General features: G+C 44.3%; 1 protein-coding gene across 7 annotated transcripts in view; it reads left to right on the top strand.

Annotated features, from left to right (window-relative positions):
* The window catches only part of ERG (ETS transcription factor ERG), a 268,746-nt gene that overhangs the window by 149,959 nt on the left and 105,707 nt on the right, over positions 1-13,080 (top strand). Inside the window, exon 1 of one of the 7 annotated variants that reach the window (XM_086675972.1) lies at positions 6,307-6,460. The exons of the other annotated variants lie outside the window; for them this stretch is intronic. Coding sequence (XP_086532098.1) covers positions 6,443-6,460 — 18 coding nt within the window. The 5' untranslated portion in view covers positions 6,307-6,442. Of the gene's footprint in view, positions 1-6,306; positions 6,461-13,080 lie in introns of those variants that run through there. 7 annotated transcript variants of the gene reach the window in all.

The raw sequence follows: 13,080 nt of genomic DNA, 5'->3' as shown, positions 1-13,080 counted from the left end.
ATACCATGAAGAGGGTGTTTACCTGCATCGTGCAGGGCACGGTGCAGAAAGAGTACAAGGCCGACTGGGTCCAGCGCAGAGGATGCGGTGTGGCAAATGCTCACTCTTTCACACACCTGCCTCCACGAGCCGGCCTGCAACTTGGTGACTTCTGTAGGTTGCCTGAATCCACTCTCGCAAATGTAAATGCACTCTTTATGGCAAACACTTTGTTCCTTGGCTTCGTTTCTGATTCCATTTGTGATATGAATAGATTAGCAAATACATACACACATATTAAGTGCTGTAGAAAGAAAGGCCTTCTGAATCTGACTCAAAACATTTTGTAAAAGAACGGGGAGCAATTGTCTAATGCAGGCTTCTCTGTAAGTTTCCATTATCTGGGTGACATTATAGTGCAATTTACTATCTTTCTTTACAAAGTAGTATGGGGGCGCCTGGGTGGCATAGTCGGTGAAGCGTCCAACCCTTGATCTCTGCTCAGGTCATGATCTCACAGTTTGTGGGTTTGAGCCCCACATCGGGCTCTGCGTTGATGGCACAGAGCCTGCTTGAGTTTCTGTCTTTTCTTCTCTCTGCCCCTCACCCACTTGTGCTCTCTCTCTCCAAATAAATTTAAAAAAAAACTTAAAAGAGTGCATATTTTCTTGACAAAATAATGTATGTGGACGGTCAAGACAAAAATAGATGCTGATATATAGTATCTTATAAATGAGACTGACACACTTAAAAAAATTGACAGTCTAACTAGGTCAAAATCTAAGTTAATTTAAACAGCTCAAGATAACTTCTCAGGATGGTCAGGGGTGACTGCTGAGGAAGTAATTGGGACATGATTCTCCAGATCTCAGTAGGGGACAGAGGAGCAGGACAACACCTGGCGGGATGGCCATGTGATTTTGTGTCGCCTCCAATTGTGTGGCATGGGTGCTAGACCCATGCCCTGTGGGCAGACCAGGCCTTATGGTGACCATTGCTATCTGCAGGCTGTAACATCTAGGCTTATATATGCCAGTTGTATGGATAAAAGACCTCGAAACTCATAGAATGGTTCACAAATTATATGTGGAAACACGATCATTGAAACAGGAAATTTCCTTTAAATTACTGTGTCAAAATAAATGTTCCTAGGAATTTCTTTTCTCTTTAGCCCCGAGTGTTACATTGACATATTTAGGGTCCCTAATACTGATTTTAATACTCCTGAGTTTTTAGAGGCGTACGGAATTGGCTAAGAGCAAAGTTGCTAAAAAAACATGAGAATACATGTGACGCTTATGAAATTGCGTTCATTGAAATCGTCGCTCCATTGGAGCCTATAGAGCTGAACTGACACGTGCTTCAAAATTAAGGAAATTGCAACTCGGTGTTGAGAAGTTGAGGATTTAGTATGTGATAACAATTTCCTTGGTTTAGATGAGTTCAAATCAACCAAGATGTTGAAGAATAATATTAACCGCATAGAGAAGGTGTTGAAACAATAGTTATTTGAATTGTAGTTGGATTATTTCTTAATGTGTGGCTGGAGGGCATCACACGCGCGCGCGCGCACACACACACACACACACACAGTCTTACTCAATGGAGTGAAACTGTGCTCACGCAGTAAGCTTTGAATAGAAAAACGGTCCTCAACCTGTGTGTCATGAGCGACCTTGGCGGCTAAGAGTGCCTTACACTGCGCGTGTTCTCAAGCAAATCCTCCAGTGGACGGAAAAGTTCCACCGAGTGATGTAGTTTTCCACTGTGGGGGCAGCTCCAGATGCTTGATCCTTATCTGTAATCTCAGGCATGTCCTTGGCAAAAATCCCTGGGACATCCTTCTTGCAGGCTGTTCATGAATAATCCAAACAGTATACATTTTAGGATTCATGTGTCATTTTAGGGACAATATAGAGCACTGGGTCCTATTGTTTTACCCTTAAAAAGTTTGCATCTCATGGGCTGGTTCCAAGCTCCACAGTTTTACGTGGGCGGAATTGAAGTCGACAAACACAGACTTCCTGAATGTTGGGACACCCAGTGGCAGGACAGAGCCTTGTCATGCTTTATTTTCTAGTGCCGACCAGAGCTCCTGGCGTGGAAAAGCCCCTTTATTAATATTGACTAGATGGGTTGATGTTGGATAGCTGACCGTGACAAGACACATGAGTATCTTCTGGGTTTCCTTACTAGTTACGAACAGGGGTCCTCTTTTCTTGCTGTAGACATTTAACAAAGAACATGCGTTTTGGTACGCACCCATGGGGCTTGACAAGTATAGATATTGTGTGCTGTGTGTTACACAGGCATTTATAAAAAAAACATGGAGGGGCGCCTGGGTGGCGCAGTCGGTTAAGCGTCCGACTTCAGCCAGGTCACGATCTCGAGGTCCGGGAGTTCGAACCCCGCGTCGGGCTCTGGGCTGACGGCTCAGAGCCTGGAGCCTGTTTCCGATTCTGTGTCTCCCTCTCTCTCTGCCCCTCCCCCGTTCATGCTCTGTCTCTCTCTGTCCCAAAAATAAATAAACGTTGAAAAAAAAATTAAAAAAAAAAAACATGGAACCTTACGTGTGACTTCTATAACTTTTACATTCAAATTTAATTTCTATTTACTGTAAATGTTCAGAAATCGAGATGAACCGAAGGAGATGGAGGAAAAACAAATAAGAAAAGGAAGACCATCCACCATTAGTACCATAGTACCTAGAGCCTCCTGGTAGTTCCCTCTTGCCTTTTTTCCTTTTAACAAAATGGGTGTCTGGCATAACTGTCTCTTGGACCCTGATTTTTAACTTCCCAGGCATAGTATCATAACAGTTCTCCGTATCACTGGGCATTCCTCTGTTACATCATTTCCCTGCAGTATTTTCAGTGCTGATGACCATTCCAGCGTGTGGATGTTTAATACCAGGATTAATCAGTCATTCATGAGCGAGCCTTCTGTTGGGTCTTCAATTAAAATTGTGGTTCATTATCTCTTTGCTGCGCCCGTACATCGTTTTTAGAACCATACCGCCCTCATCCAAAGTGTTTCGACTCCTGACCTTCCTCTGTCGATCTCAGATAGAGAAGTTAATAACAGAATACGGATGAGAATTTGTTGCCTCTTTAGAAAATGGGAAGACGTGGTTTTAAGACAAATAAATGACAATGCCCCTTTTTACTGTTACGGTAAACGTATGGTCAGTTTTGTATAATTTCCTTTTTTCATTTGGAACAAGATAGGAACAGGCTTACAAAGGGTTGTGGTAGCCTCATGGGGAATGGGTCCACGATGGGTAAGTAAAAACGGAAATGTAGAATTTACTCATGGGCTCAGATGTCCACAGACACTGGGGGCCATACTGGTCCATTGTGGTGTTTACTGTGTTCCAAGGAGAGTGGAGAAGGACCTTGTCCTGGAGGGATCGTGGCAAGATGGCCCCCCCGAGCGATGTCTCTCTCTGCTAGATTGCCCTGACGTGGGTCAGCCTGGTTACCTGAAGGGTGGCTTTCCCCAAGGAGGGGTGCTGTCTGGTGAGAAGCTGCCTAGTCCTTAAGATGCTGAATAATCTGGTGCTGAGGCCAAATGTAGGTGTAGGCTTGGGGTGGGGGTAAAGGGGAGGATTAAGTGATAGCATTATCTTTGGATGATTCCCCCAGGGACTAACATTTGGGACATGGTTTCTGCACCAGTATATTCTTTTTTTTTAATTTTTAAAGTTATTTATTTATTTATTTTGAGAGAGAGGAGCATGAGCAGGGGAGAGGCAGAGAACAGGAGAGAGAGAGAGAGAGACAGAGAGACAGAGAGAGAGAGAGAGAGAGAGGAATTCCAAGTGAGCTCCGCACTGTCAGCACAGAGCCTGATGCAAGGCTTGAACCCACAAACCACGAGATCCTGACCCGAGCTGAAATCAGGAGTTGGGCAGCTTAAACGACTGAGCCACGCAGGCTCCCCACTGAACTACTATATTCTCATTAATAGATATGTCAAACGCTTTCAATAGCCAATCAAAGTTAAAAAGCAACTTTGCCTTAAACATTCAGAGACTACCAGGCTTGGATGCTATTATGCCATTGTAGGTATCAGGAATTACTGTCTTTGAAGATGCTCAGCATGAGTCTAATATCTTGTTGTTAGAAATGAGGGATATTTGCCTTAAAAAACTTTGTGACAGGAATAACAACTCACTACCTGAACACTGGCTTTTTACTAGATCACCTCCATATTTGTGCGCATCTTCAATATTCAACACGGTGAAACTTGTGGATAGAATCTTCAGGAAATAGGTCAAATAGTAACATCTGGTTTTCTGTCTGTAAGTATCCAAGCAAAGAAATTCGTCTCTAATAAAACAGCATTTTTATTAATTAAAGAATAAAGGAGATCTGTGCCTATTCACACGTAGGCATTATACATAAATTTTAGAGCGAGAAAGCAAAGGAAATTAATATTACCAGCATTTGGAGTAAGTGGGCGAAAGATATTAGGAGTCCTTTGCATTAACTTGTTTCTGCATGTTGGAAATTTTTCCCTGCATAAAGAATTAAAAGATTCCCCTGCTTGATCTGAACTAAGCAGTAACCAATGAGTTAAGAGCAGAGGCTTGATGAAGAATTAGGTGTCCTAGGTCTTTGGGGACGACACGGAGAGGGCTGGGTTAGAAACCAGGAGACCAGAGTGAGGTAGGACCAGTCAGCAGGTTCCCCCAAGGCCCTTTTGTTAGCAAAGTGTCCATCCTGCTTAAGGCTGCTCTTTGGGAAACCCGTGATGGAACACTGCTCACTGGGGTACCGTGGGTAACATTTACAGTCGATGCTTCTCAGGAGGGCAAAAGCAGGGAACCCTGGCGGAGCAGAGAACATTTTTCTCAGCACTCCCGAATCCTTGTGGACGCGACCCAGATAAAACAACTCAGTGCTTTGAAACTTTCGGGGAAACAAAATTTTAATCGGCCTGCCATCTCCTTCATTGTTCAGAGATGAAAAGAGGGGAAATCAACACCCCCTCAAAGTGTAGACGGTGAGAACGTGTGGGTTCTGACTTTTATCCAGAACAGGATTTCTTTAGTTTTCTCTTTTTCCTTTGTTTCTTCGTTTGTTTGTTTCTCCCTGCCCCCCCCCTCCTCCTTCTATCCTCATGCAAAGGGGTTAAGTCAGGAGACAACAAAAGATATAGAAACCCAGGCTAGTTTCTAGAGCTCTGCCATAGGCAGGCCTGAAGTCCGAGTGAAATCAATTCACCGACCGTCCACTTCTAGAACCAAGAGTTGCTGAATGACTCAGGATTTCGTCTCTTGGGTTCTGAGGGTCCCCGTGTGGAGACCACACTTCTTTACTGGTCCACCTTTCGTGTAGCTGGATTCAAAGCAAAATGTTGTTCCTTCCAGAGAACAAGTACTTTCCTGAAAATGAGTAATTAAAGGCCCGAAACCCTCTAAGGAATGTTCAAGCTTACGTTAGCTGTACTTCCTTTGAGTGGAAAACAGACGTGTGGCCCTGAACTTACAGCCTGGATTTTAAAACCCTTAATGAGGTCTTCACCTGATATCTCCGCAGAGTCAAGATCTCTCTGAGGGTCTGTGGCCCACAGCGCTGACTTTCGTCACAGTGGGACCGGCTTGCTCGCATGAGAAACCATTTGCCGTAATTTCCGTTATTTGGCCTTTAAATAAATACTTAAGGATCAGGATTTGACGGGCTTAGTTTTCCCTTTCTTTGCCTTGCTTTACCTTCCTAGTTCTAGAGCCTTTGTGTGTTTTCGACTGGTTTATTGTGGAGCAAATAAAAAAAATTACATGTGCTTGGAAAGAGAAAATGAAACTTCTGGGAATACTCACTTGAGATGTTGAATCAAGGCAGGCCGTTACAAATCAGCAAGCAAATACGTTCACGTGAAATAAGTTCTACCTGCAACGTTTCCATTTGGGAGAACGGAACGGGGAGTGTGTGGGGATGAGTGGCTCGAGTCCCGTGTGGCAGGCGTGTGGCAGGTCCAGGGAGGTGGGGGCCCAGAAGGCCTGGCACCCGGCTGTCGGGGGGCCCTCCACGCCCCGTCCCGAAGTGCTCATGGCACATGTGAAGCCATACGGGGTGCCACCGCGTCTGCATCCTGCCTCTGTGTGGCATGTCGTGTGGTGGCACAAGTCCCACCTGCCGTGGGGGTCTCTGTCCCGGGCAGTGGATGCCTTTTTTTTTTTTAATTAAAAAAAAAAAAAAAGAAATCTCCTGGCTGCATATCATCAAGAAAAACAACATTGTTTTCAGGGTCCCTTATCTCTCCACTCCCAAATATCCTGTTTCTTCGGGCTGGGCAGCCAGGACCAATAGAAACCTCTTCCTGCCATTGGCTGACTTCATTTCCCAGACTTAGCACGATCTCATCCGCTCTAAACAACCTCATCAAAACTACTTTCTGGTCAGAGAGAAGCAATAATTATCATTAACATTTATTAACGATCAATAAACTTGATTGCATTATGGCCAGCACTATTAAGGTAAGGAGAGGGTTCCTTTTCGTCTGACAAAACCTTGTGCTTGTTAACTTTTTCTTTGGTTTCCTTTATCAAGGCAGATAAGTCCGGATTGGGCAACACCCCCACTGCCACAATAGAGGACAACAAGATTTCCTCTGCACTGCCTAGTAAATTTCCTTTTTCCTACTCCAACCATCCGCAAGGCTTAAAAACTTCAAACTCAGAAAAAAATTGGGGTTTCTAAATTCACTGTTGAGGGCTGTGGATGACTTTTGCAAAGGCTTCTCGGAGCGCGTCTGAATTCTCATGTTCTTTAACTATCCCTAGCGGGGTGTGGATGTGTCATCTGCTGGAAGGTGATGGACCCGGAGAGGTTGGAGGGAAGGGTCGGAGACAAACAGATGGGCTTGTAAATGGTGGACTTCTGGATGCTCTCGAATGACTCCTTGAGCATCAGGGTTGCTAGCCGGCCCCAGTGGCAACGAAGAGATGCCGGGCGAGTGGCGGTTGGTCACGGGACACGTTGACTTGCTCTTGGACCCTTCGTGCTGAGAACGGGGTGTTCTCATAACTCAAATGGTGGTAATTCGGTTTGTTCGGTTACATGTTGGTCTTTAATAAAAGTGCTACTTCTCTCCGCGCTGCGAGTAAACGTTCTTGCCCGTCAGGGTTGGTTTGCGGGAATGGGAGAGCAGCGGCCTGTTGGTTGATTCTCTCGCTCTGGGGTATGCGGTCTGCTGTGTTTTTCGTGCAAATGTCTCTAGTTGATAGAAATTAATGGGGAGGTGGATCCTGTCAGATGCAGTCTAAACGCGGCCTAATTCCTGGAAACGAAGCCAGTTTAATGGCGAGTGCAGGGCAGCGGCATGGGGTGTATAAAGTGGTCGACTGTTGGAATATTTTCCAGGCCACTCTGCCTGGGTGACATTTGTAGGAATGAGAAAAATCAGCAGCAGACACATACTGGAGGGAAGAAAAAGAAAGCTCTGTTAGTTGTGTGTCTTTAGTTTTGCTGCCTATAGGTGAGAAGCGTTTGGTGGTGTTTTCATCAAGGGTTTTGGTTCATTTCAAAGCTCCCGAATACAGAAGTCTGCCCAGAATTGAGCCAAGGCGTTTTCAAAAATCTTCCTTGGTTTGGTGTCCGAAATGTTGGCATTAGAGGTTATGAGTAATACCCACCCTATGAACTGTGCCTCAGAAGTTTTGTTCCGTGTTCACTTCTCAAAGGATGTTTTCTTTTTCAAGGAATGTTCGATAATATATATTAAACCATCATGTATCAATGACTAACCTTACAGAGGTTATTCCTTCTCTGGCTTCAAGGATCTGAGGCTGCTGAAACTATCATAGAAAAGAATTTTAAAATTGGAGGTTTGATGTGACCCTTTCAACTATGTGAGCAGAAATTGTTCGATTGTATGATGCAAAATGCTGCCCTTTTTATTCTTATTTTCTCTCTTAATTATGTCCATATTTAATAACAATTAAATCAGATATTCTTTGTAAACTTTGAAGAGCTTGGGTGCAATTGTGCAGCTTCCAAAAAAATCAGTGTATTGAAGGACATCGAAACGACAGACCGCCCTTTAGACTGTGGGTTATGTTTCGCAAAACATACACATGGGTTAATAGTGTTTAAAGTATACATGTCTGAAGATACGAAGGTATTTTGAAACTTGGATGTTTTGTGACTTCTAGAATAAATTTTGGGTCGTAGTTTTCACTTGTCTAAGATACTCTGCTTGCCTCAACATTCGATGACACTGTGTTGTCTGTATATCGTATATTATCGCAGGTGAGCTTTAAAATGACTTCAAGTGGATTCTTTTTAATCCTCAGTTCAAATAAAATAGCCCCTCTTTATAGGTAACTTCCTTCAAGACATGTTCTGTTGGCCTTCCTGGGTAAAGTAATGCGATGATTTTACAGACTTGTTTATAGAGTGGAAAAAAGGCGGCCTGAGCCTGTTGACGGCAGTTTTAATTATGTGAGTGCAGAGCTCAAATTAGCATAAGGAAAATTATGGCTGTCCGTTGGAATTAGGAAACAGCCTGTCATACAGGCAATTTCTGGTCTCAAACGCACTCTGTTTTTTGTTGGTGGTGGTGTTTCAATAAATAAATCAATTAGTCGATTAAGCATCAGATGCACTGAATTTAGTACACCCCGTTGGAGTGAGCTTTTTTTTTTTTTTTTTGGCGTTAATATTTACGAGACCTTGTGAGGCACTATGCAAAAGCTAAATGTTTTTCTCCTGTCTTTGTGATTCTCGCCATCATTTTCCCTTGGTGTTTGCAACTGGGAACAAAAAGTATGCATTGGAAGAAGCAAAGGAATTTGTGGAGCTTACCTGAGAGTGCCTGTTTGTCTCTAAGTGTCCGTGAATTTTAAGATCAGGTTATAAGAGTTCTCACGGAAACATGTAAGCATCAAGGATGATGTCCCCATGGGTAATTCAGTGTCAGTGGTCCCAGATGGGGGACCACAAAAAACTTTTTGCTTTTTGCACCATAAGACAGTGCTGAGGGGTAACCCGTTTCCCCTGTTCCCCACGGAACAGCACTGTGTTACTTACAGACTCCAAGGAGCTGGTTGTTAAGCCTTGGACCTTGCCTGTGCTTTGGTTAGGACTTTTAATCCAATCTCCCAAAGACTTCCCGGGTCCTTACATGATGCGCTGGGTCATTCGGGAAGTCTAATGAAGCCCGCAGTCCCCTCTTGGGGATAAATGCTTCTAAATGCCTAGAATGTGGTGCTTAGAATGACAACAGAAGCTAATTCTATCCAAGGACAATTCAACTCTTGGACTCCTGGGGAGGCCCATGAACCCCATGTTACAATCCCTGATCCTAGGGTTTCAAGATCCTTAGTGATTACAGTGGGAATGTGGGGATTTTCCATTATCACGGAGCTCTGACACTGAAGGACAAGGAGAGAGCAGGGCCGATGGAAAAGCATCTTAGAAACAGACAGGATGTGGAAAGTTACAAGGCTTGATGAGGGAGCACACATCACTGTTTCAATTAGTTGTGTAAAGAAGTTACTTTGATTCAGCAGAGTTTGGAAGGTTTGATGATGATTGAAACATGGTGTTAATTTAAAAACATCCTGCTTCTTTTATACGTTTCATGCTTTGACATAGCAGGCACTCTGAGTATTTGCCATCATGTGTGAAGGAAGAGTTAGTAAAAAGCTCAGGGTTATGTGAAGAAAGTTCATCTCCTAGGATTTTGGTGCGTGTGATTAATGAGTTGAATGGCTCTAGGCATGTGATTTTTCATTGGCCCGTTGGCTTATGCAGAATGAGAATCGCTTCATCCCTTATTACTTGGATGGCGGGGGAGGGGGTTCAGGCCGTGGAAGGAAAATGTTGCCGTCCTGCTGTGTAAATGTCATGTCCTCGGAGCAGGGGCCCTGATGGTCTGTCCTTGCCTAAAAGTGGAAGTACAGGCCATTATCTTAAAGTGACTTGCTGTTTGCATTTGTGAGCAGCTCTCTCATACAGGCTGCTCCCACCCCCGGATGGAGCACAGGTCTCCCTAGCAATCTGAGTGTGTGCACGGGTGCTTAGCAATCTGTGTGTGTGCACGCACCTGTGCCCGCTCAGCGCCCTGACTCGGTAACAAGGGAAAGGAGAACAGGGAATGACGACGTTTTTGGGTTTCTTTCCCATTAAATATGCGTACGTAGGACCACAGTGCTCTCAGAGAATGTTCTGGAAGCCAGAATCATCTCTTAATTATCTATGCTTTCTTTCAAATGATTATTTCACCATTATTATTATTATTATTATTATTATTATTACTTTGCAAAATAGACCTTTCTTTAAAAAAAACAACCACCTGCAAATACACCCATACTTAGGCTTGTTTAGGTCTCTTGAAAAAGTGTACATAATAACAAAATTAATAAAACCACCGTTGCTGATGCCTTCAGGAGAATATTACTTCTGTGTTTAGAATTTAGGATAAGATTCCCTCCGTAGAAGTGTCGACCCAAAGCAGAAAAGTCCACCTTGGCATCCCAGCAGGTACATTGATTTCGTGGCTGATGCAGAAGAGAATGACCATACAGGAGGTGTGGGAAAGCCAGGACTGTGAGAGTTTCTCCGTGGTCTGAGATCTTCCGGCAAGCGGGTCTCACAGAGACAGTCTCCACGTCCTTCTAGTGTTTGACAGCAGTCTCGGCTTTGGCAGGATCTTTTCTTCAGGGCTAGGGAGCACCTCGAATGCCACAGGACCCACCTCCTCCATTTGTCCCAACAGGATGAAGGACGTTCTCTGCCCTGGGCTTCTGTCACATGGGCCCTGAGATTTCATTTCTTGTATCAGGTGGCTATAGCCTCGCCTGCATTTGGAGCCTGACTAGTCACGTGACCCTGAGCAAGGGCCTTAAGCTGTCAGACCTCAGTTTCCTCACCTGTAAAATGGGATTATAATGGCTATCCTGTCTTGTGCTGGTATGAATTCAAGTCTCTAGAGCCTCTAGGATGTGCTCCATAAAAGGCAGATGCTGTTAGACGATCCAAACGGATTTAACCTTTCCTAACAAGTTGCATGGTCTTTCTGGCCCTGCTTTCAATTCTCTCTCGATTTCTCACTGTCCTGCTTTAGTTTTGAAGCCCAGAGCCACACCGTCCCTGTTCCAATGCTTTCAGAGAGAACAGGGTCACTTCTACATGTCAGTACCGTGGTCTCCTACGGAGGGCAGGTGATACCTGGGTCTGGGAGGCAGCAAGCCAGGAGATGGCAGGAGGGGGAGAGGCTTGGTGGGGGTTGGGGTACAGGAGGGCAGGAACCAAACACGTAGGCAGGTAGAGCATACCGCGGGTCACTCAAGGTGTGGCTGGTCAGGGGGTTGGTTTAGGTCGGTTCTGAGGGCGGAGGCTGTTTGCTGCTTTGCTGAAGGACGGCAGAGGCCTGGAGCACATCTTGCCCCTGATTAGGGCAAGGAGAGGAATATTGCAAAGCCTCCACTCTTCTGTTCTCTCATTAATTTTGAAAAATTCACCTTCTTGTTTTGCACAAAGTGCAGTAATAAAACATTCTCACTGTAGAGAAAATGAAAAACAAATCATTACACAGTCAATATAAGTTGCTCCTGATCCCAAGCAGCCAGAGAAAATGACTAACATTTGGTGGCTGTCCTTATCCTGTGTTCTTCTCTGTCCTGTTCCCTACCCGAGTCTCCATCTAGGTTTTCTCGGCTAACGTTAGTTTAGATTAATTTCCCCTGATCGCTAAACATTTTCAATAAGCAGAATTTTTAGGCTTAATCAGATCTCATCTAAAATAAGTATTACAATTGATACAGCCAATATCCTGTTATAGAAAATAATATTGCTTTCAGTTTTTCACTAGTTGGCAATATATTCTCGACCTAATTTTGTTTTTTAACTCACATTACTGGTATTCGTGTTTACAAAAGGAACTGTTGGGCCAGTGGGCATACGTATTTTTCAAGTCTCTGCCGAATTAAAGTATTTGCCAATTGGGGCGCCTGGGTGGCTCAGTCGGTTGGGCGTCCGACTTCGGCTCAGGTCGTGATCTCGCAGTCCGTGAGTTCGAGCCCCGCGTCGGGCTCTGTGCTGACAGCTCAGAGCCTGGAACCTGCTTCGGATTCTGTGTCTCCCTCTCTCTCTGCCCTTTCCCTACTCGCACCGTCTCTCTCTCTTTCAAAAATAAATAAACGTTAAAAAAATTTTTTTTAAATAAATAAAATCAAATGTTTGCCAGTTAAAAAACTTGCCATTTTACTCCTCAGAAGGATCGTACCGGTTCCCACCTCTAGACATAGATGAGGCCACTGTCATGTACAACTCTGCCTATTTTAGTCTTCGATTCTTTGCCATTCTGACAGTTAACACTGGAATTTCATTGTTATTTGTGTGTCCTTAGTTATAATACCCATTCTTTTTTTTTTTTTTTTTTTTTTTTTTTTTACCATGAACCTGTTTCAACTGGTGGCCACTATGACCTCTGGATCTTTCTTATTCATGCCTTCATCCTGTTTGATCCAACTTACTTCCCACACATTCCCCTTATTGAACTTGGCCGAGGCATGTTTTCTAAAGTTGAAGATCATTCCTCATTCTGTCCTTTCCCTTACGCTTCATCGTCTCCTGTCAGCACGTTCTCCCCACTCTGTGCTGGCGAGTGTGACTGTTCTGTGAATACGTCATGTGTGCAGCCACGTGAGCCTCAGAACTCCTTCTGGGTGACCATCTGTCCATCTCTTTGGCGTCCTTGACAGTGACTGGCAAAATGTCGGGGGCCCGTAAATAGTAATATTTTTTTTAATGAAAATCTTTTGAGGTCACAAAGAGAAAGTTAAGAAGGCAGAGTAATTAATCATTATTGTAGATTTTAGATAGAAGTCGTAGGTCTTTAGTGCTATTTCTCTAGTTAAAGAAAAGTCGGGTTGGGGCGCCTGGGTGGCGCAGTCGGTTAAGCGTCCGACTTCAGCCAGGTCACGATCTCGCGGTCCGTGAGTTCGAGCCCCGCGTCAGGCTCTGGGCTGATGGCTCAGAGCCTGGAGCCTGTTTCCAATTCTGTGTCTCCCTCTCTCTCTGCCCCTCCCCCGTTCGTGCTCTGTCTCTCTCTGTCCCAAAAATAAATAAACGTTGAAAAAAAAAAAAATTT

Source organism: Puma concolor, chromosome C2 (assembly GCF_028749965.1).
Source record: "Puma concolor isolate L17-30 chromosome C2, mPumCon1.1.hap2, whole genome shotgun sequence".
Classification (NCBI taxonomy): Eukaryota; Metazoa; Chordata; class Mammalia; order Carnivora; family Felidae; genus Puma; species Puma concolor.
The sequence above is the reverse complement of the archived record's forward strand: the minus strand, read 5'-3'. Positions and strand labels throughout refer to the sequence as shown.